This window comes from Nicotiana tabacum, chromosome 20, assembly GCF_000715075.1.
Source record: "Nicotiana tabacum cultivar K326 chromosome 20, ASM71507v2, whole genome shotgun sequence".
Taxonomy (NCBI): Eukaryota; Viridiplantae; Streptophyta; class Magnoliopsida; order Solanales; family Solanaceae; genus Nicotiana; species Nicotiana tabacum.
This window is the reverse complement of record NC_134099.1, coordinates 149,785,928-149,810,582: the sequence shown is the minus strand read 5'-3', so window position 1 is coordinate 149,810,582 and position 24,655 is coordinate 149,785,928. Positions and strand designations below refer to the sequence as shown.

Genomic DNA, 24,655 nt, shown 5'->3' with positions numbered 1-24,655 from the left:
ATTAAAAAATAAATATAAAGGTATCTGAAAATTTAAAAAATTTAAAGTAATTGAAAGTAGCATTTTTAAAAGAAAAAGAAAAGATAGTGGTTTGTTTTTTAAAGAAAAGTTAAATAAAGTGAGATTCTCTTTTAAAAAAATAAAAAGTGGGATTTTAAATAAGATAAAGTAATTAAAGTTGGAATTTTAAAAATAAAAGTAAATAAAGGTGAGATTTCTTTTTCTAAAAAAATAAAAGCAATTTGTAAGTGGGATTTCTTTTAATTAAAAAAATAATAAAATAATAAAAAACAAATCTGAAAATTTCGAAAATTTTGCTATAAATAGAAGAGAAAATTTAGGAAGAAGGGAAAAAAAGAGGAAAAACTAGATAGAGAGAAGAAAAAAAGAGGGGGCGGAGTGAGAAGTATACACCCGATATACATTCTGGATACACTGAATATACAGGGGCAGAATTCATTTTGGAGAGTTTTGAAGTTGAAAAAGAATAGTTACTATTTCATTGTCTCGCTTAAGATCTGAAATAGTCAGAACCTTCCTACCTTTTACTTCTTCTCTATACTTGGAGTCGTTTATAGTCTCCTGGGTTTTCTGCTATTCCTACTGTACTGGTTTGCGGTGTTGCTGAATCTGCTGTTGCTGTGTTATTACTGCTGCTGACTTCTCCTTCTTTTGTTCTTGTACTGCTATTTCCAGGTACACATTTGTACAATCTCGGCTTGAAGCAAAAATGAAATATTAATCAGGCTTTGTTCCTGTTGAATTCCTCCTGTTTAGATTTGTGGTTGAATATAATTTTCTTTTCTTTGTATAAAAATGTAGTTGATTGATTAAATTAGTAACGATGTCACATATGTATAACTTCTTCATCTAATAATGTTAGTTTAAATTAATCAAAGAATAGTTAATCTGTTTTGATATTATGGTGTGTCAATCTCACGTTTTAGTATTATTGAATAATAGAATATAGAATGAAAGTAGTTTTTCTTTGTATAAACTCGATCGCAATTTTCCATTCACATTAGCCGTAAACTAATAATTAATAAGTTACGTTTTTAGCATGTAATTAATTAAGAGATTTTCTTTTATTTTAGAGACGAACTTAATAGGAAAATATAGTCACTGTAGGTTTATCCTTTTAAATAAAAATGAGACGAGCCTCGACAAACAAAAATGCACAAGCTGCGGGGCCCTCTAAATGTATATATTAAAATACTTAGAATTCGGGACAGGCCGTTTAGCGAATTTTACGGCCTTCCCAAAATAACAATACGCTAGTTGCTTTAGGCGCACCTTTAATAATTTAACCTTCTTAAACACGGGTGCACATTGATGTGACCCAAATCCAAATCTCAATAGAGTCAAAATGTGTCGACGACCACGGGTACATTGATTGTAACGCGGTTCGGGATATATTTTCACAACGTTGCAATTCCTTGTAGAAAATAATAATAACAATTATGAAAGCGGTAAAAAGTTAAAATTTGCACATAAGTTCATATTTGTATAAAATCAGATAATCAAGCCGAATATAACAGTTGAGCGACCGTGCTAGAACCACGAAATTCGGGAATGCCTAACACCTTCTCCCGGGTTAACAGAATTCCTTATCCGGATTTCTGGTACGCAGAACTGTAATATGGAGTCATTCTTTTCCTCGATTCGGGATTAAAATTGGTGACTTGGGACACCCTAAAACTCCCAAGTGGCGACTCTGAAATAAACAAACCAATCCCGTTTCGATTGTCCTTTAATTGGAAAAAACTCCCTTGTACCCTCTCGGGTACGGAAAAAGGAGGTGTGACAACCTTTTCCTCACAAGCATTAACTTCTTGAGGAGTGGACTCGATGGGCTTTTCCGAAGTTGGTGCCAACGGTAGGTCATCACTCTTTTCTTCCCCTTTGTTAGCATGGCAACAAGAGACATCAACAAGGTCACTGGATGTCGTGGCTTTTGAGGATGGTGCACCTCCACTTTTGCTTTCTTCAAATATTCAACTGGATTCCATCTCCTTGGTCTTTTCACCATCATTTTCCTGTTGGTTGTCCTATTGATTCTTTACGTGGTCTCCTTTTGTGGTGCCTACGACGAGTCACCAATGTCCAACCTTCATTATCATCAGGTTGATTGACTTCAGCTTTTTCGCTCTCCAATAACTCTTCATCTTTGCTTTCTTTAAAACCACATAATTCATCCGGACTGAATGAGCCAAAGGTGATAGAGATTTGGTTTGCGCTTGCTTTCTCATCTTCAAGCACGATCTTCTTTTCGCGAGCCAAGTCCATGACTTTGTCCTTGAAGACAAAGCACTTCTCCAGAGGGTGGCTTACAAGTTGGTGATATTTGCAGTAATTTGGGTCATTTGTTTTCTCAGCTTCATTTGGTCCCTTCATCTCCGGAAGCTCAATAAGATTTAACTCGAGGAGTTCTTCGAAAATGGTTGGCACATCAGAATCCAGAAATGGGTACTCATTCTCTTGCATTTCTTTTAGAGTCAACTTTCCACTTGGGTTTATCTTGAAAAGAAGTGGATTTCATACTCTGCTTCTTGCTCACCTTCGTCATGAACTTCACAGGTGACGTGTTGACATTCATAGATTTTTTTCTTTCAGACTTGGGTACGGACTTGCCCCACTTCCTGACTTCTTGCTTATCATTCCCTTTGCGAGGTTCATAGATGGGGAGCCTTTTATTTCCAGCGGAGGCCATGCTCAATTTCATGTCATGGGCACGAGTTGCAAGTTCTTCAAATGTGCCAGGCTTGATATCTTGCAAGATGTAGTGCAATCCCCAATGCATGCCTTGGATACACATCTCTATGACTGAAGCTTCACTAAGCTTGTCTTTGCAGTTGAGGCTTGCATTCCTACAACGATTGATAAAGTCGATAACTAGTTCCCCCTTTCGTTTACAAGTATTTGTAAGTTCTATCATACTCACAGTACGTCTCGTACTATAAAAGCGATTGACGAACTCTTGCTCTAGTTGATCCCAGCTATCGATAGATCTAGCCTCGAGGTCCGTGTACCAGTCAAAAGCATTTCCTTTTAGCGAGTGGACAAACTGCTTGATGAGGTAATCTCCATAAGCTCCAGCATTATTGCACGACTCCACGAAGTGCGCAACATGTTGCTTTGGGTTACCTTTACCATCAAACTGTTGAAACTTTGGAGGTTGATAGCCAGCATGCATCTTCAATATATCGACCCTTGCAGTGTACGGCTTTGCATATGTAAGGGTGAATTTGGCAGCAACTTCATATTTGTTCTTAATGGTTCCTTCAATGAACTCATTCAGTTGATCGATTGGAATCATCCCTTCAGATGAGATAGGGATAGCCTTAGTGGATGCTACTTGTCTTGGGGGGGAGTCACTCTCTAGAACTTCTGGGAGCTCGCCGGGTGCATGGGTGGATTCTTCTTCCATCAAGATTCCCACCCTGTATGTTAGCTTGTCAATTCTAGCCTTTTGATTTTGCATGCATTTGGTCAAGCCAGCGATTGCTTCCGTTAAGTTTGCTAACTGCTCCTCCATAGATGAAGTGTTTGTCACCATGGCTTGCATGATTGTCGTGGACGACGGAGAGTAGCATAGATTTTCACACATATTGATCATTGATTGGCTCACGTGATGTGGTGTAAGTGGGGAGGATCCATCACTTGAAGCATCATCATCTTCCTTCACAGCTGAGTGCTTGGATCCGGAGAGGTCAAGTAGAGCAAGAGTTTTCTTTATCTTTTCAGTAACATCGCTTCCTCCTTCAGGGTTGTGGAAGATCTTGCTCCTTTTGAGGATGAAGATACAAAAATAGGTGTTGATGCGGACGACACTTGGGGTGCTTGTTGTCCTAAAGAGCTCGCTTTGCTCCTCGTAACTGGTCCGAAGCTTCCAAAGGTACATCGAGGATGCTTTCCACATCAGCATAGAACCTGGAGTTAGCAGCCTTGGTGGAAGTTGAACCGGAGTTGATTTTCTTTGAAGCCATTTCAATGTTCTTGGACTTTGGTGATTGAAAAGTTGAGATGAGAGATAGAGATTGTCCCACTGGGCGTGCCAGAATTTGTAGACAATAAATTATGTCGAGAAAATAAAATCAAGATTGAAAAATATCGCAACAATCGTAGTATTATTTTTCGAATATTTGAGTGTACAATCTCTATAGTTCCTCTGATTCTACTTTTTTAATATAAATTCAAGGGCCTTTGAGCTTGATCTTGAATTTATGTTTGTTGCCACGAACGATGATCTTGTTCTTGAGCTTGAGATTGATTGCTTGAATTTGACCTTGATTTGTTCTTCGTTCTTGAGCTTGAAATTGATTGCTTGAAGCTTGAAACTTGTAGCGACATTTGCGGCGTTTGATCCACGAGTTCTCTCTTGCTTCTTGTTATAACTTCTGGTGTCTTTTCGGGGTTATGAGAACCCCTATTTATAGTTGTAGGAGGGAAGAGTTGTGATACGAACAAACTCTTTCCGACCAATCAAATTGAAGTGTGACAAGGCCGCATTTGATTGGCCAGAACATGTCACTTGCACACGTGGCGCGATTGCATGGGCCTTTAGTGTGACTTGACATGCCTTGTCATTTTGACACGTGACATGATCCCATTGGCTCTTCCGTTTGACTTGGTGTGCCATATCATCTGGCACGTGGCACCAAACTGGGCCTCTAGGAAGATGACATCTTGGGCTTAATGAAGTGGGTTCATCACTTTAGCCCAATTAAATGGGCTAGCCGAATAGATTAAGACTTATTTATTTAATCCATATATGTTGGACTTATATAATTAATTCAAATATATTATCCCATAATATTTATTTGGACCAATGTATCTTGAACTTTAAAATATAATCCAAATTATTGTATGGATTTAATTTTAATAAAATTTATATGCCTACAACAAGTTATGCTGATATTAATTATGTTGAGATTAATTATATTGGGATTATATATTGGAATTAGTTATTCTAGTATTATTTTTTATTGACTTATTTGGTATGTTGTATTAATCCTGTATTTGTCAATTTTACTGCTTTATCCTGGGATAACTTACTATGAGATTACTATTCCACCCTCAAGTAGGTATAAATTATACCGGTACTATTTTTAATCTTAGGAAGATAACTTATTCCAGGATTAGTAACCAAAGAAGGGATAAGATGGTACAAAAATTTTATCCCAAAATTATTTTTGCATATCGATCATACGAAACGACCCCGGAGGTCCTCGAACTAATAAATAGATCGATAAAGCTCAACGACTGTATTGTTTTTTCTTTCTTTTTTTCTTTTTGAGTTTAATTCTAGCCAACATAATTAAAAAAATGAAATTCCCTTGTCCGCAACAAAGAAATCAGTATATATAATGTGGTGCTCTTAATTCCATTTATATTACATTTGTTGCCAGCACATATAAGGATCAAGTTTTTATGTGACTTGCTATTCATTATCTTGCACGCTATCCAGGTAACATCCAATTATTCCTGCAATATTACCCAAAAAAAAAAATTATTCCTGCAATTGTTATGTTATATTTTATGTTAAAGCTAAAGTTATTAGTTGGGAGAAAGAGCGAATCAACAAGTGCTCATTTTAACGGATCTTCTGAAACACACAATTCCTCATCTGCACAAAAAGTTGGAACTGAATGATCTGAGATGATGAGAAATCAACATCTATAGAATTGATGGACCAACCATGGCGTGGGAGGTGGAATATATCAATAGCTCTCATTCGCCACAAACATATATCTCGGTTTCTTTTTTGACAAACATTCGTCTCAGAACGGTAAATATAGCCCTCAAAGTAGACGGTCTTGAATTTTTGTCCATGTTTACCTCATGGACAAAATTTTAAGTTTAATAAGTGTTGGCTCTCGCTTGTCCATCATAGTGGCTCTGGCCTGCGTTACATTTCATGAGTATATTGTGGACTTCAGACCAATTGAGAGATAATTTAAATTGCTTGAATACATTCAAGAGGTCATGGTTCTCTCAATTCTGGCATCCTTTGTCCCACCTAATCTACCCACCCTAACAAGTTGTTTGCTGAAAATTCAAGAAAAGAAAATTGAAAAGTGGGTCACTCAATTTACCAAGGCAATAGAGTAAACTGAACCTGACTCCCACCCTCCTCAGAAGTAAAAATGAATGAAGAGAAGCTAAAGCAGGGAAAAGAACAAAAATAAACAAATATGTGAACAAAGGTGAATTCAGAATTTAGAGTCAATAATCTAATATATGCATACATTAGTTTGTTTTATACGTATATATAATTTGAGCAATAAATTCACTTATAAAGGCTTCGTAACAATTTCTCTAATTACAAACGGACAAGTGAATGAGTGATTTGTTTTAAAGATTGGTCCAAAGCAAAGACCTCATTTGCTTCGTTAAAAGATGATTGGAATATCAAATTTTGATAGTCCTACAATGGGGTAGTAAAAAGTCCATTTAAAATTTAAATCCTTCAACTAATTTGGTGGTGACCAAACTTTGGCGTAAGACAAATGTTTAATAACTTGTGCTCCCCCAACTCAAAATCTGAAAACGACATGTCCCCAAATAGTCTCAGTGTCACTGTTTTCAATTTAGACTTGTTTACAATATGCACAGATGCCGCAGATCTGAACTAAGTTTTGGTCCATATGTGACAACCGAGAACCTATGTACCCCTTTCTATCAGCGTGATAAACAAATCAACACATGTTTCCCTATTAAGCAGCTATTTTCTTTTCTTTGTGACTTCTAACATTTCAAGAACCGATCAGCTAAACAATGTTTTACCAGTTACTGCTTCCGTTAAGAAAAAATTGTCAGCGTCTGATATGACCAGGGCCATTTTGCCAAAAAAAAAAATGTTTTATCATTTGGTTACTTCATCAAAACATCATATTTGCCAATATTATTATTGACATAATATTTTTGAAAATAAAATATTTTCCACTCTACAACCAAATACCAAATATTTTCATAAAAAACATTTTCTCCAAAAAAAAAAATAGAATGAAAATAAAATATTTCCTTAAGAAACTTCTAATCACTATCTTACAACTCGAAAAGTGCTGCTAAGTGCAAACAGCTTGCTGAGCAGATACTTGCACTACTACAGTTGAGGAGCCCAGGATCAGTTTTAATCAGCTCTTCCAAGAGCAATATCCAAACAATTGAGCTGACACAGACCAAAGAGCATAGCAAACGAAACTAAACTCAACAAAGAGGGCAGTAATCTAAAGAGCTAAGAGAAAGCAGGTAGCAATATCACATTGTTCCTTAGCTTCTAGATAAAATAATATAAACACCAAAATTTCAAAAACTGACTAAAATGTGTTCTTCAGTATCGCAGTACCAAGACCAGCTTTTATACCCTAAGCCTCAGTGATGGGGTACTCAAACACAACATCTTTGCCCGATAGCTTCCTGTAAACAGCTGAAAAAGTCTCCACCTTGTACTCGGTGTTGTTTCGTTCCTTTGGGTCCAAGAATACCTAGCCATAAAAGTGCTGATACTATCAATAACTGTGGCAAGTGAATATTTTAAGAAAGAAAACAAACATAGCTAAATAATCTCTTCAACCTTCACATAATTAATAATTATCCCTAAATTCTAAATTGACCTTAACATGTTTCAGGAACCATCATTTAAACTGTTCTTCGATATAATTAGTGAAAGTGAACAAACTCCAAGTGACAAATTCTACTTCTACTTCTACAACGTTTTCCTATTAAACATGAAACACAAACCATTCAGCAACAAAACATTATAGTAAATTGTGCCATAAACTTACCTTCATTATCTTGGATCCGTCAACACGATACCTAACACGCTTCCCAACAATCTCAGCAGGTACAACTACATCCTCCAATATGGCATCATGAACAGAAGTAAGAGTCCTGCTACGTGGCCGTTGAGCAGCAGAACCTCTCTTTGGAGGCCTCGCTATTCTCCGGGTGGCAATGAAGATTACATCCTTAGAGAAATAGCACTTCATTAAATTCCGAAAAACACCAGCAAGATACATTGTCATACACAAAAAGGCAACAAATAAGATAGCTAATACAACTATTGCAACTAAAATATAACCATATATAAAAAGTGCAGTGTTTATGTGCATTATAACAACAATCAAAGGAAAATAGCATAACTATGTGTTGACCATAGAGGGTTATTCTCACACCGCATCCAACTAGCATCTATTAGGCATAGATACGTTTGGACAATGTAGAGAAAGCACCAAGGAGTAATATGAGTTGAACTAGGGTGAAGAGATTAAAGTTATGAATTAACTTTCTCATCTTACTAAAGCTCTCATAAAAAAGCTGCACTTAAAATTATGTCCTAGTTGATCCACTTCACGATGCACTAAATGGGGCCAAAAATTAGAAGTCCACCACAGCATATTCTTAGTGCAATAAACATCCAACAAGATACTAACTAACAGAATGATTTCAATGATGCCTAGAATTTGCACGAAAGTAGCAGTATAGATGACGAAGGCCAATTACTGAAGATCTTCATTTCATGAGCATGATAGCAAAGACTGGGCTCCAACTTCTACACCTAGATAGGTTTCCATAAATCAGAATAGCAGCAAACCATGATTCAAACATAGGTGCAAATACGCCGTACAAGAATAATGTCAAAACCACTAGGATCACGAGCCAACCTCATATACGTGCATTTCTCAATGCAAATTCCAAAATGTAACAAGAAAACTTTTCCTCCTTAAATATAAGAAGAATGTTGCCCCAATCACAAAAAACGACGCCATGGTAAATCTTGAAGCCAGCATGAGAGGCTCAATATTTGACATAATTGCATTATGCGGAACATTTAATTCCAGATAACCATAACTATTCATAACTGTTCAATATATGATCATTTCAGATAAGAAGACTCCAAAAAATTCAATGCTCGAATATATACTCAAGAGACTACTAGGAAAAGAGTTCAATAGCTACCTTCCCACTGAATTTCTTCTCGAGCTCCCTAACAAGGCGGACGTGAATCTTGCGGAAAGCTTTTCTCAGCCTGTAGGGGACATGGATAACAACAGCCTTCTTGTTTCCTGACACATCAATTTGTCTGCAGAAACAGTCCAACAAAACCAATCACAAGAAGGAAATGTGAAGCATATCTCTAAGTTCTATGCGCTGCCTCGTAAAAAATATTACAGAACCAGGTCACTTACTAGGTAATTACCGGTAAATCTCTTGATAAACATTAATTGGTAATATGATAAACATTGTAACTAGGGGTGTCAATGGTTCGGTTCGGCCGGTTATTTTATAAAATTTATACCATACCAATTTTTCGGTTATTTTATTATGCATAATAAAAATTATACTTTTAAAAACCGTACCAATTATGTCGGTTTCTCTTCGGAATCGGTATGGTTCGGTTAATTTTCGATTTTTTTTAAAATGTCACTAGTTAAAAGTAGGGCTGTATTGTGGTCCGGTCCCGGGCCAAACGGGCCTAAACGTGCCGGGACAAACGGGCCGGGCTGAGGCGGTCCCGGGCCAAACGGTCCCAATGTGTGGAACCAGCCCACGGTGGTCCTAAGCCCACATGGTACCGGGCCTAACGGGCTTTTTTCGTTCCGGGCTATTTTTTTTAATTTTTTTTATTTAAGGCACTTTCTTGTAAATTATATATGTATATACTAGTATAAATTGCTTATATATAACTATATAAATATATATAGTATGTATATATATATATAGTTTATATGTATTAGAGATATATATAGTGCCTTATATATATGTGTATGTATATATATATATATACAAATATATATATATAGGCTATTTTTTTTATCTAAGGCACTTTCTTGTAAACTATATATGTATATACTAGTATAAATTGCTTATATATAACTATATAAATATATATAGTATATATAGTATGTATAGTATGTATATATAAGGGTGTATTATGTGTATATATAATTATATATTGCCTTATGTAATATATATTGCCTTATATATATGTAAAAATCTAGCTAACTCTAGGGTGTTTCAATATGTATCTAGTCAAACTACACATACCGCTACGGTCTCCAGTAAATTTATGAACTAGTTGAGACCCACAAGTTTTACACTTAGCCTTATTTTGTTCTCTTAGTTGAGTAAAAAAGTGTCAAACAAGAGATGTTTCAGGCCGTTTAGCAGGTTGTCTATTAAAAGTAGGGGTTACTACAGGAGGGTCAGGCGGGGCATCATTTGGGTTATTAACAGGACTAGTAGGTGTATCATCTAAATTCGGTTGCGTTTCATCTAAATCATCATTTTCCTCATCATTTTCAAAGATAGTTTCATTAGGATAAAGAGCATTCATAACTTCTTCATTTAATTGTTGACCCGGTGCAACATCATGGCAAAATTGACTATCGGAAAATTGACTATCGGAAAATTAAAACTTAAGAGTTGGAACGAGTTTACCGAATTGACGAACAACTTCTTGAAAATTGAATATCGTTGAAGACTTGAAGACTTGAAGACATGAATACTTCAATTCACCAACTTCACAATTTTTTACGAAATTGCAATAACAAAGTAAGCAATTATAGAAGAAAATTAGAGAGATTGATGAATTTGTGAGTAAAAATGAAAGAATGGGGGGGGGGTATTTATAATTGAGAATTGGGAAAAAGTGTAATTATAAAAAGTTTGGGGTTAAAGCAAAGTTTGGAGGCCAAATGGCTATTTTTTAAAGTGCATAACGGACCAATTTTGGGGCCCGTTTGGCCTGGTTGAACCAGCCTAGGCCCGCCTGCCGGTCCCGGGCTCACGGGCTATTTGTGTTGAACCAGCCCGCCGCGGTCTTTTGCACCACTTAAGCCCAGGCCCAATTGAACCGGCCCGTTTGGACCGCGATCCCGGGCCCAGGCCGGCCTACAGTACAACCTTAGTTAAAAGTCACTAGTAGAAGCAGAATACAACAACATAAGTACTTTTAGAGGACAGCCTTAGTTAAAAGTCACTAGTAGAAGCAGAATACAACAACATAAGTACTTTTAGAGGACTTAGCAAAACTTTCTAGACATTTTTACTTTTTAAAGGGTGATGATTTATGAAAATATGAAAGATGGTCAGAGTATATATCCATCAACTATTCGACAATAGCGTAAAAGAAACTAAGCAAAAACAAAAAAAAAATATAAATCATCCTAGAGAAAAGATATTAAGTAAGTTGGGACTCAAGAATAAAGTCTATAGAAGATTAAATATTCGAAAATACAAAATTTAAATCATACAAAAGAAAAAATATTCAATACACTGTAGTTTGCTACTCATAATTGCTAGAATACCTTGTGTCTTGCTAGTGAATATGTTGGAAATAATTTAGTTTCAATAGTAGTATACTAGTATAGGAATTGGATTTTAAGTTTAGTTACTTGTTGGCCTAGTAATCGTTTTCATAATTTCAACGCCCAAAAAAACTTAATGTTTTACTATTTTTAAACTTAATGTATAAATATATTTTTCCTTATTATTCGGTACGGTTCGCTATTTTTCGATTTATTTTCATAAGATAAAAAACCTACTCTAATTATCGGTACAGTTATAGATTTATATAAAAACCTACGATTTTATTAAAAGAAACCTAAAAATCGGTTCGATGCGATACGGTTCGGTCGATTTAGTCGATTTTTAAATATCCATTGAGCATTGACACCCCTAATGGTAACTAACCCATTAAAATTCACTAATGGTGTAAAATATCTTTACATTGTCAATGCATATAACTTAACATTTGTTTTTTTAGAAGGATATAACTTAACATTTACTAACAACAGAACTATGCAATTTTGCCAACTCTTACACTGCTGAATTGATGTATAGGTCCTTCAATTCGCTCTTCAGCTCTTGGTTGGTGTTTTCCATATCAAACAAAGCCTGTTCAACAAAAATACAGTAAATTTTTTCAGAAACATTGTATCCATACCAATTTTTTAGGTCCTGAATAACTAGTGCCATAACAAAAAAGAACAAAACTAACCTGCGCAACAGACTCCTCAAATTCAGTAGGTTCAGCATCTTTATCCTTGTGAATCTTTTGCCTTGACGTGTACATCTTCACAGATCTAATAATTCAACAATTCAACCAATCAATCAATCGACATTTCAATCCCATACTAGTTAGGGTTCGCTATATAAATCATTTGTATCTATTCCAATACATTCAGGCTCATTACATTATCATTCAATACAATAACAATAATAACAACGACCCCGTATAGTCCCACAAGTGGGGAAATCCCCTATGGCCGGCGGCACATGGTTAGAAACTTGGTGGATAATGAGCCTGTCCTTCTACCCTTATCCACTTAATAATTCAGCTGATTAAACAATGGAATAATAGAAAATAAGCATAATTAATAGAACGACGCATAGTAAAAACTAATCTACCAGCAAATAAGAAAGAACGAAATTTTACTTGATAAAGCAATATTTTGCATACAAACTCTAATAATATCAGCTAAATGAGTGTGACGTTACAAAAAAGATACTACAAAGCTACTCCTGCGGCTAAAACATACTATTTCCTTCGAGACAATGGGTTAAACATTGAATATTGAAGTATATAAATTAAATGCAGCAGTCTCATAAAAAAGGTGGAGGAGAATAGGACCTGTGAGAGAAAGACAGCAATCAGCGCCGGCGAGAAACCCTAGCTATGTTTAGTTTGAGAGATGAAGAAGAACCCTAGGGTGAAATGGTGTTTAAGGAAGGGATGAAATGGATGGGCTTGAACTAGTCGATTGAATTTGGGCTCGTTACCATCTGTATTGGGCTTGAGCTGTAACCTTTACAAGGCCCAATATGCAGAACCCGTTATGATATGATAGATATTAGGCTGCGTTTGTTTCAAAAACAAAAATGGTGAAAAAAATACCAGTAATATTAAAACGGATATGACATGAGCGCTAGAAGGAGGGCTAACCTCCGACCTTGAGGTTAACAGCCACACGCTCTAACCAACTGAGCTATTCCAGCTTTGTGTTCCCTACAACACAATATATTTAACTACTTTGTATTTTAAGTAACGGAACACTGGAGAAGAAGACTAACTTTAAAAAATGGATATATAAGTAATTTTTTAAACCTAGGGAAGAAGCAATACAACTTTCTTTTAATATAGTTCATTTAGGGAATATTATTTTTTATATAATCATGGGAAAAGGTTCAAATTTGCCTTTGTATTTCGCGAAAAGATCTAATATTACTCTCCGTTAAAAGTTTGTCTCATCCAAGTTCTCACCGTTATAATTTTGGCTCGAAAGTACCCTTAGTCTTTAATGGACCAATATTATAATTTATATAGGCAAAAGGGTTAGATTTGCCCTTGTAATTTCTGAAAGGTCTAACTTTGCTCTTGTGGTATTTGTGGTATGTGGAAGGTCTAACTTTGTCCTCTGGCATAGCCACGTGGAAAATTTATGTGTTAATCCAAGTTCAAAATTTCCCTTGTGGTTCAAAGTTTGGTTTAGCCCTGTTCCTGCGGCTATTGATTAATAAGGCCAATTTCGAGCTAAAAGTGTAATAACAAGGATATAGATCAATCAAACTTTTAACGGGGGAGTAATATTAGACTTTCTCGCAAAGTATAGGGTAAATTTGGACTTTTTCCAAATGAATTCTGAGAGACTAGAAAATAAGAATGAAAAATATTTATAAACCAAGAATTATAAAGGATCTTTGTTCTTCCACGTGTTTATGACTTATCTTAGGTCAAAGTAGTTTTTCCATATTCTTTAATTTATTAATACTTCCAACGGATGATTTATGGGTTTTTCCCTACGACGTTTCTGAATTATTCTAAGGAAAAGGGAAAAAAGAAGACGTATTGCTTCTTTCCCTATGAGTAATCAAATAATGGTCTCACCTAACTCTGATTTAATTGGTTCCTTAGTATTGAGGTATGATATCGACAAGGAGTAATGTGATTATTTAAGACCTTAATAAAATGATTGTTTCTTAATTCTGAGGGGGTGAATGTCCAATCACCAATAAACCCACTTTGATTTGATACTGATTATTTGTAACCAAATTAAAGTGCATGCACATCATTATCGATCCCTTAATGGGTCTTATTGCTTATCTTTCACTGCCACTTTTACGATTTTTAAATCCACTCATACCACAAAAATGCTTCTCCTTCCGTCCCGAGTTAAGAATTTAAGATCGAATAAAAGATTTTTAAAATTTATGGTGTAAAATAAGTCATAAAAAAATTATGCAGATATAAACATCACAGTAAAAATAAGATAAGAAGTTTAAAATAAAATTACTACTAAATACAAAAAGATATCTTTTATTTGAGACTGACTAAAAAGGAAAGAGTGTCACAAAATAGATAATATAAAATTAATCATAGTGATGTGTTTAATACTTGAGAAAAGAGACCAGCACACGAAATTGCAGCTACTGATGCTCTTCGGTCGCCCATGATTTCTATTAAATTTTGTGAATTCACTTAAAGTTTAAATTATTAGATGAAATGGAAATGCTTTTATTTATTTATTTATTCTACGATTAAAATACAACCCTTTTTAAGTGTAATTAAATCTTTTAATGTGCAAGTAAACCCTTATAAGACTTAAATGTTGAGCATAAAAAGGCCCTTGGAAGACTGATGAGATTTCTAACTAGAATCCCTATTTTAACCTAACCACGCAAAATTCAAGTTGGAATTTTAAAAAATATAAATTCCAAAGTAAAAGTAGAAAATACAATTGATCTTCTTTCAGTAAGTGGATAGTTCATAATATGAATAAATATTTTTGCTTTTTCAGGACTTTCTAAGGTACAAATAATGAAATTTTGAGATTTTTACGGTAAATCACCAAAAATTATGTTTGAACTAAAATATTTAAGCATAAATTGTCAACATTCAAATAATTTTACCAGTAATCGATTATTTTCTATTTTTCGCCACCAAATAAAGTATTTCAAGTTTTAAAAATTGAATAACTATGATGCTCAAGTCAAAAATGGATACATTTTGCTAAGACCAATTAAAACGGGGACATTCCGCTAAGGCAAGTTCATTCGGAGGATACGCCATGCAAAGTTTTGTATTTTAACCTAACTACGCAAAATTCACGTCGTAATTTCAAAAGATACAAATTCCAAAGTAAAAGTAGAAGATACAATTATATCTCCTTTCAGTAAGTTGATAGTTCATAATATGAGCAAGTATTTTTGCCTGTTGTAATATCATGTTAAAAATTGATATCTAATCAATAAAGCAATGAAAGGAGTGGCTCCCCATCTTGATATGACTTTTTAGATGCTCTTGTAGTAGTAGTACTATTTAAGCATTAAATGCGTTTATTGGCAACTTCTTATGACATTCAAAATAATCCTTTTTCCTTTTTCTTAATAAAAAAGAATTATGATAATTCTGTAAGAAAAATGGACTTACATTACTATTAAATATTTTATTTATATTTAAATGTTCGAGTTGTTCATGGTTCTTTTCTGTTATATATGACGTGTCATTCGTGCCCGTTAACTTAATATATTATTGTTACTATTGTTTGCTACTTGTTGTTTTATCTCCATTGTTCCTTGAATCGAGGGTCTATCGGAAACAGTCTCTCTATCTTTATAAGGTAGGGGTAAAATCTGCGTACACACTACCCTCCCCAATATACTAGATTCGTTGTTGTTGTTGTTGTATATTTAAATGTTCGAGTTTGATGATAGTCCATAAACACGAGCCCAATTATAAATATGATAATTGATTATTGTGTTGTGTACTTTATGTATTTGGTGGGTATAGTATGACGGTGAGTGTAGGCTCAACCCAATGAAGCTCGTAATGGAAGGCTCATCAGGGTTTCATTAATTGCAGTTGTGTATGGTAGTTGTCTCATTGACGCTGCTATATTGGAGAAAGGGTAAAAGAGATGAAGGTCAATTGCGGCATAACTCAAACAAGTACACAACCGCTCTTGCTAATCCAAATTATATAGTTGCGCCGAGAGTCTTCCGGAAATAGTCTCCCTATCCCGGGTTAGGGATACGCTCTGCATACACTAATGAGATTCTATTGGATTGTTGTTGCATATATAGTGTTCTAACATCATGTTTGATCTTGGGTTATATCGTGTTAATATTCATACGAATTGGGCTCATAATCCCAACTCCTAATTCAGGGTCCCAGGGAATTGTATACATCTCCTGAGTATGGTCCATACGGGGAACAAAGACACAGACCCCAAATTTCCAAGTGGCAACCTCAAATTGCTTCACTACTATTCCATTCTTTAATGAAAAAACAAATTGAAAATTTCACAAACAATGCTCAATTTTGCCCATACTCTCTCTATATATATAGATGTTAGTCACAACCTCTCTTATCATCAGAAAACATACACTTGACATCCCTTGTGAGCTGCAAATTTTATAATAATACACCAAAAGTTGCTATGGCTTATCATCTACTCAATCCAGACATGCAAATCAATAATCCACCATTTTCTGTATTTAACATTGACTCCAGCTTGAATTTCAATAACCCCACTTCCTTGGATATGTCAAACCTCAATTTTCAGAGCTTTGTTGGATTTTCCAATGAAAATATTATAACCCAAGCACCTGAATTCCCGGTTTGTTTAACAGAAAATTTCAATGGAAATTTTCAAGAAGATGACAAGAATAAGGTTATAATCCAAGCTAGAAATGATATCAATGAATGCAAGAAGAGGAAAATAATAGAGACCCCAGAAAGCAGCTCTGCATATTCATCTCCTGCAGTTTCTCGGAGTGGGACCAAAAGAAAAACTGTGAGTAATTCTTGAATTTTTTTAATTGTACTTAGTACCAAAATTAGGAAAGGACACTCCGTGCACTAAGTTCTCGTTATGCGGGGAATTCAGCCGGACCACTTAAGAATTTAACTTGCAATTTAAAGCAATTCTTGAGCCACTTATTCCATTACACTAGAAGTTTTCCTTACGTAGGATTCAACAATTTATATATACACAATTACTATTAATTTTTAACCTGTTTACATAATATAATTTTCCCGCGAAGGGATTTAATTAAACTCCTTTTAAGCTAACGACAAAGTTGTCTTCGTGTAGCTTATAGGTCACGGTTCAAGCTGTGTAAGCAGTACTAATGCTTTTATTAGGGTATGTTATTTATGTCACACCCAGGGGAGGATTCGGGGCAGAAGGGTGTTCATCCGAACCCTCTTCGCCAAAAAATTACATTGTATATATAAGGTCAAACTTTTATTTTATGATTATATATTATATTTTGAATCCCATTGACATAACCCAACATCTTAGCTCACTGCTAAGGGGGCTCATAATCTCCTTAATGTCGCGACTTCCATTCATTGTCGCTGCAATTTTTTTGACAAACCCATTTAATGAGTTTTTTTACTGTTCACTCCTTTAAAATAATGAATTCCCTTGCTCGAAATCCTGGATTCGCCATTGGGTGCGGCCCTTTCATGGACCCTGCATGAATGCAGGATGCTTTGTTGATCAGACTGATTTTTTAGTTTCTTGGGTGATATAACTCCGCCCCTGTCTATATACATGGTGCTTATACCTCAGTTTGGACATTTGCAGAGTAAAGGAAAAGGAAAGAAAGTGAAAAGTGATGAAAAGGAAGAAGACAACCCAAGGCAAGTGGTGCATGTAAGAGCCAAGAGAGGTCAAGCGACTGATAGTCACAGTTTAGCTGAAAGGGTAATTTCCTATTTTTCTCTCCTTCTTGTAAATTCTATTTTTCATTGTTTGGTTTATTGTTTTTCCACATATGAACTTGTAATGACTAATGCATTTTTTTTTTCTATTAATTCAGGTGAGAAGAGGAAAAATTAATGAAAGACTTAGGTGTTTGCAAGACATTGTTCCTGGATGTTACAAGGTAATCTTGATTTCTATCTTTGAACAATATATTTTAATTTTAGTACAAAGATTAAAATTTCTCTCAAGTAAACAGACATAATTTTAACATAATAATGTTCCATTTTAATCAAATTGCAGTCTATGGGTATGGCAGTAATGTTGGATGAAATAATTAACTACGTGCAATCCTTGCAAAATCAAGTGGAGGTGAGCTGAAATTAGTACAATTCCTTTTCTGATTGACCCAAAGAGAGAGAACAAAGATTGACTTATTATAAAAAAATAATTTTTTTTTTTTTGGATTCAGTTTCTTTCCATGAAGCTTTCTGCAGCAAGCACATATAATAACTTCAACTCAGAGATAGACATTTTGGAGACATTGCAGGTAATCTTTTATACTTTTCTTGGTTCACTCAAGAATAATTTAATATGCATTGATTAAAGATTAATCAGGGTAGATTAAAAGTTACACACATACATAACATAAAAAAAAAATTATAATATTATAGTGTAATTTAATATGTGATAACAAGTTACATGCCATTTTTATCAACTAGAAAATTAGTAGCACTTATGATAGAAATTTACTTGTAATTATTTGTAAGTGATATGATTATGTAAATATTTTTTATATTGCCAATTTATTGAACGAAGGGGAGCCTTGGAGCAACAGTAAATTAAAGTTGTCTCCGCGTGATCTATAGGTTCCGAGTTTAAGTGGTAAAGCAACCACTAATACTTGCATTAGATTAGGCTACGTGAATGCAAAATATTTTGTGCACGGACTAGCTTTTTATTGCCAATCTATTAAACTTAAACTCATTAGGATAATTGTGTGTTGCAGAGAGCAAAGGCATATGAAGCACACACAATGCAGAAGCTAAGGAAAGAAGGGGTGGCTTCTTCTAATCAAATTGGCCCTCTTGACCACACTTTTGGTTGCTATCCCCAGTTGCCTTACAACACCTAAAGATTCTGATCAATATTCAACCAATATTTCTCCCACTTAGTAGTATACACACATTTGTAATTTTTGTACACATGCAAAACTCAGAAATTCGATTAATTAATATACTTGTATCAACCTCACATTACAGTTCTTGCGTTCGAATTTAACAAAATTATTGAAATTAAATAGTACAAACTATCCTTCTCTTTCAACCTACTTAATTTTTTTCAGTTTGTTACTGTTTGAGGCTATTTTCTGTTACTGGTTTTGTTGTTGTTGTTGTTGTTGTTGTTACTATAATTGTCTTTCTCCCCTTTTCCTTATCTCGTCCTTCGTTTCTCTGTTCTTTCTTTCTTCTTCCTCTTTCTTCTTCGTTTTCTTCACCTTTCCTTAAGCCGAAGGTCTATTGGAAACAGCCTCGCTATCTCGCCAGATAAGGGGTAAGATCTGCGTACACACTATCCTTCCTAGAACTCACTTATAGAATTATACTGGGTATGTTGTTGTTGTTGTTAACCTACTTAATTTTTTCAAAAAGGGGCTGAAATTATCCCTGTACTTTGGAAGTTATTTATATCTTACCTTCGTATAAATTTTCGAATAAATTTGCCCTCGTCATAGGCCTTTGGTCACATATACCCAGGGTCGCATTCAGCCCTTTGGAACTAGGTTCAGATGAACCCAGTAATTCGATGCAAATCACAAATTTATATAAAAAAATTTATTAAAATTGTAACAAATAGTAAATATGAACCATAAGTTTAAAAATATAACGAGTTCAATAATAAAAACCTTAAAGATTGAATTCATAAAATTTAAACCATGGATCCGTCTTTGTATATACTCCTTCGTATATTTCTTTAACTTACAAGTTACAACAAACATTCTTCAGTTTATTCAAGTGCATAGTCATTCCTCTAATAGCAACACAATATAATATTACCCGACACATAATGAGCTGATGAAATTTATAGCAATTGTGCTTAAGTAATATTTTCTTATTTATATTATTAGATTTCTTAAAAAGTAGCATCATCTAAAGCTTATGTCACAGGAATAAAATACTAAATAGAATAAGCAAACAACAAAAGGACTATTAATCTAACATTTGCACTTATCACCTTCTAATATGATAGTCTTATTGTCACGATCCGGATTTTTCGCCCTCGAAAGTCGTGATGGCGCCTACTAGTGTGAGCTAGGCAAACCGACTGTTTGAACAAATTACCTTTTTACTCATTTATATTCTTTAACAATTATGAAGCAATAACGTGAGACAGCGGAATTTACAATAAGAGGAAGAAAAGCAATAACTATCTCAATATGTATCCAATACAACTGTTTGAGCACTGACTACCCAGAACTGGTGTCATAGTTTCACAGACGGTATAAGAATACCACATACAAAGTCCGAAAGATAAAAGATACATTGTTTCTGAAATAAGTAAATGAAACAGGATAAAGGGATAGAGGAAGACGCCAGGGCCTGCGGACGCCTGCAGGACTACCTTGGATCTCCGTGTGGACTGAAGCCAGCCACCCAAGCTACGGTCCAAAAGTTGCTGCTCCGGGATCTGCACACAGTGCAAAGTGTAGTATCAGCACAACCAATCTCATGTGCTGGTAAGTGTCTAGCCTAACCTCGGCGAAGTAGTGACGAGGCTAGGACCAGACTACCAAATAAACCTGTGCAATTTAACTATATACAGCGGAAAAGAAGAACAGTAATATACAATCAAGTATGGAAGGGAAAACATGATGCGGGGAAACTATCACTTAAGAATAGAGAGACAACGGGTAATTAAAAAGGAACAACATATCTCAGATACCAACAAAATCAGGAATCAATAAGTGCACGGCATCACCCTTCATGCTTTTACTCCTGTACTCACCCAAAGCAATCAAGTAATGAAAATGTGCACGGCATCACCCTTCGTGCTTTTACTCTCGTACGCACCATATAATCAATATAATCGGCACGGAATTGTACATCGTGCGGCACGACATCACCCTTCATGCTTTACACTCTTCCTCACAAATCATACACGGCATCACAGTACGTGCTTTAACACTCTCTCACCAAAATAATACACGGCATCACCCTTCGTGCTTTAACACTCTTCCTCACCCAAACAACAATCACAAACAATAGGGCAAGGGAATAAATGAAATTACAATAAGAATCCCGGCAAGGGAACAATAGTTCAACAATCAAGTCCCGGCAAGGGAACAATATCAAAAGAAACATCAACATCCCGGCAAGGGAGATAACATTAAAAGCAACAATATCTCGGCAAGGGAGGCCACGTAATAATTCTCTTCTTTATCTCACTTTTACTCCACAACTCACTTCACAACTTGAGCCAATGCTCTAAAAGGTTCAATTACCATTTATACTTTCACATTTCATTATACAACTTGGGCCAACGCTCCTCAATGTTCAAATGACATAATTACTTCCACAAACTTTGCCCAACAATAGAAATCATCACTAAAGCATGAATAATACAATGAAGTCATAATAATCATAATATAAGACTCACGGGCATGCTTGACACCAACGTATAGATACTCGTCACCATGTCTATACATCGTACTCAACAAATACCACATAGCAAATAGGACTCGACTCCTAATCCTTCAAGCTAAGGTTAGACTAAATACTTACTTTGATGCCACGAATACAATTCAAGTCTCAACTATCGCTTTACCCCTTGATTCCACCACCAATTCGCTCGTATCTAGCCACAAGTTACTTAATTACATCAATAAACGCTAAATGAATCAATTCTAATGCATGAAAATAAATTTTCCAAAGTTTTACCCAAAAAGTCAAAAATTGCCCCCGGGCCCACATGGTAAAAACCCGAGGTTCAAACCAAAACCCGATTATTCATTCCCTCGCGAACCCAAATATTTAATTTGTTTTGAAATCAGACCTCAAATCGAGGTCAAAATTTCCAAAATTTGAAAAACCTAGGTTCTACCAAAAACACCAAATTTTTCCCATGAAAATCATTGATTTTGAGTTGAAATCATGTGAAAAGATGTTAAAGATTGAAGAAAACTAGTTAGAAACGACTTACAATTGATATGGAAGAGAAGTTGTCTTTGAAAAATCGGCCAAGAGTGTTTTGGTTTTGAAAGAGTGAAAAATAAAAAAAAATCGGCTAAGTTATAAAATTGCAGGTCGCAGATGTCGCAGTTGCGACCAGGGTTCGCAATTGCGAACCCAGACTTCTGCTAAGCTCGCATTTGCGAAGCGACCTTCGCATTTGCGAAATCGCTTTTGCGAACAATATGTCGCATTTGCGAACTCGCATTTGCGAACTCGCATTTGCGAGTCAGGCTTCGCAAATGCGAAGCCTGCAGGCCTGCAATAGAGCAGCTGAAACCTGCAATTTCACAAGTCCAAAATCCACCCCGTGGCCTATCCAAAACTCACCCGAGCCCTCGGGGCTCCAAACCAAACATGCACACCAACCTAAAAATATCATACGGACTCGCTCGTGCATTCAAATCACTAAAATAACATCAATGACTATGAATTTAGCATCAAAATCATGAAATTTCTTAAGAACTTCAAATTTACCATTTTCTCAAATAAGGTCCGATTCACATCATTTCAAGTCCGTTTCTTACCAAATTTCACAGGTTTGACTCAAATCATATATAAGACCTGTACCGGATTCCGAAACCAAAATACGGTCCCGATACCATCACACTTTAAACACACTTCACTTTCAAAAACTCATAAATATTCCAGAAAATAATTTTCTTTAAAAATTCATTTCTCGGGCTTGGGACCTCGGAATTCGATTCCGTGCATACACCCAAGTCCCATATTTTTCTACGGACCCTCCGAGACCGTCAAATCATGGGTCCGGATCCGTTTACCCAAAATGTTGACCGAAGTCAACTTAATTCATTTTAAAGTCAAAATTCATCATTTTCCACAGATTTTCACATATTGGTTTTCCGGCTACGCGCCCGAACTGCACACGCAAATTGAGGTGAGACAGAAAGAGGTTTTTAAGGCCTCGGAATGCAGAATTTATTTTTTAAAAACAAGTGATGACCTTTTGGGTCATCACATTCTCCACCTCTAAAATAATCGTTCGCCCTCGAACAGAAAGAAGAGGGAAGTACCTGAGTCGGGGAAAAGATGGGGATAACGGTTCAGCATATCGGACTCGGACTCCCAGGTTGATGCCTCAGCAGGCTGACCTCTCCACTGAACACGAACAGAAGGAAGACTCTTCGATATCTACTGACGAACCTGTCGGTCTAGAATAGCTATCGGCTCCTCCTCGTAGTACAAGTCCTTGTCCAACTGGACAGTGCTGAAATCTAACACGTGAGATGGATCGTCGTGATACTTCCGAAGCATGGACACATGAAACATTGGTGCACGGCTGATAAGCTCGGCGGCAACGCAAGTCTATAAGCCACCTCTCTCACTCGATCAAGAATCTCAAACGGGCCAATGAACCTAGGACTAAGCTTGCCCTTCTTCCCAAATCTCATCACGCCCTTCATAGGCGACACTCGAAGCAATACCCGCTCACCAACCATGAATGCCAAATCACAAACCTTATGATCGGTATAACTCTTTTGCCTGGACTGAGCTATATGAAGCCTATCCTGAATTATCTTGACCTTGTCTAAGGCATCCTGCACTAGATCCGTACCCAACAACTGAGCCTCTCCCGGCTCAAACCATCCAACTAGCGACTGGCACCGCCTACCATACAAAGCCTCATAAGGAGCCATCTGGATACTCGACTGGTAGTTGTTGTTGTAGGCAAACTCTGCTAAAGGCAAAAACTGATCCCACGAGCCTCCAAAGTCAATGACACAAGCTCGGAGTATATCCTCCAAAATCTGAATGGTTCGCTCGAATTGCCCGTCTATCTGAGGATGAAACGTTGTGCTCAACTCAACCAATGTGCCCAACTCTCGCTGAACTGCTCTCCAGAAATGTAAGGTAAACTGCGTACCTCGGTCCGAGATGATAGGCACGGGCACACCATGAAGCCGAACTATCTCCCGGATATAGATCTCAGCTAACCTCTCAAAAGAATAGGAGACTGCCACAGGAATGAAATGTGCTGACTTGGTCAGCCTATCAATAATAACCCACACTGCATCGAACGTCCTCTGAGTCTGTGGGAGTCCAACAACGAAGTCCATAGTGATACGCTCCCACTTCCACTCAGGAATCTCAATCTTCTGGAACAAACCACCAGGCCTCTGATGCTCGTACTTAACCTGCTGACAATTCAAACACCGAGCCACATATGCAACGATATCCTTCTTCATTCTTCTCTACCAATAATGCTGCCGCAAATCCTGATACATCTTAGCGGCGCCCGGATGAATAGAGTACCGGGAGCTATGGGCCTCCTCTAAAATCAACTCTCGAAGCCTATCCACATTAGGCACACAAACTCACCTGCAATCTCAAAACTCCATCATTTCCTAAGGTAACCTGCTTGGCACCTCCGTGCTGCACCGTGTCTCTGAGGACACACAAATGAGGATCATCATACTGCCAATCTCAGATACATTTCAATAAGGAAGAACGAGCGACTATGCAAGCTAACACACAGCTGGGCTCAGAAACATCCAACCTCACGAACTGATTGGCCAAAGCCTGAACATCCAAAGCAAGTGGTCTCTCACCGACCGGAATATAAGCAAGACTGCCCATACTGGATGACTTCATACTCAAGGCATCGACCACCACATTGGCCTTTCCTGGATGATATAAGATGGTGATATCATAGTCCTTTAATAGCTCCAACTACCTTCTCTGCCTCAAATT

General features: G+C 36.3%; 2 protein-coding genes across 2 annotated transcripts; one reads left to right on the top strand and one right to left on the bottom strand.

The window, feature by feature from the left end:
- Positions 1 to 7,006: 7,006 nt before the first annotated feature.
- LOC107787460 (small ribosomal subunit protein eS7) lies at positions 7,007 to 12,778 on the bottom strand. The gene is made up of 6 exons (XM_016609042.2): positions 12,638 to 12,778; positions 12,005 to 12,089; positions 11,828 to 11,901; positions 8,962 to 9,085; positions 7,788 to 7,970; positions 7,007 to 7,487 (listed from the first exon to the last, which is right to left on the bottom strand). The coding sequence occupies exons 2-6, from the start codon at positions 12,077 to 12,079 to the stop codon at positions 7,368 to 7,370; spliced, it is 576 nt and encodes a 191-aa protein (XP_016464528.1). The 5' UTR covers positions 12,080 to 12,089; positions 12,638 to 12,778; the 3' UTR covers positions 7,007 to 7,367.
- Positions 12,779 to 16,256: 3,478 nt separating this feature from the next.
- LOC107787459 (transcription factor BEE 3) lies at positions 16,257 to 18,973 on the top strand. Its single transcript, XM_016609041.2, has 6 exons — positions 16,257 to 16,799; positions 17,598 to 17,717; positions 17,833 to 17,898; positions 18,018 to 18,086; positions 18,187 to 18,264; positions 18,724 to 18,973. The coding sequence occupies exons 1-6, from the start codon at positions 16,443 to 16,445 to the stop codon at positions 18,847 to 18,849; spliced, it is 816 nt and encodes a 271-aa protein (XP_016464527.1). The 5' UTR covers positions 16,257 to 16,442; the 3' UTR covers positions 18,850 to 18,973.
- The last annotated feature ends 5,682 nt before the right edge of the window (positions 18,974 to 24,655 follow it).

Bases quoted from the DNA above. Each gene is read 5' to 3' on its own strand.
- LOC107787460 (XM_016609042.2), bottom strand. From the start codon at position 12,079: ATGTACACGTCAAGGCAAAAGATTCACAAGGATAAAGATGCTGAACCT. The intron at 9,086-11,827 runs GTAAGAGTTGGC...CTGTTTCTGCAG, and splicing joins CTATACATCAATTCAGCAGT to ACAAATTGATGTGTCAGGAA. The intron at 7,971-8,961 runs GTAGCTATTGAA...TATTTCTCTAAG, and splicing joins AGAAGAAATTCAGTGGGAAG to GATGTAATCTTCATTGCCAC.
- LOC107787459 (XM_016609041.2), top strand. From the start codon at position 16,443: ATGGCTTATCATCTACTCAATCCAGACATGCAAATCAATAATCCACCA. The intron at 17,899-18,017 runs GTAATCTTGATT...ATCAAATTGCAG, and splicing joins TTGTTCCTGGATGTTACAAG to TCTATGGGTATGGCAGTAAT. The intron at 18,265-18,723 runs GTAATCTTTTAT...TGTGTGTTGCAG, and splicing joins ACATTTTGGAGACATTGCAG to AGAGCAAAGGCATATGAAGC.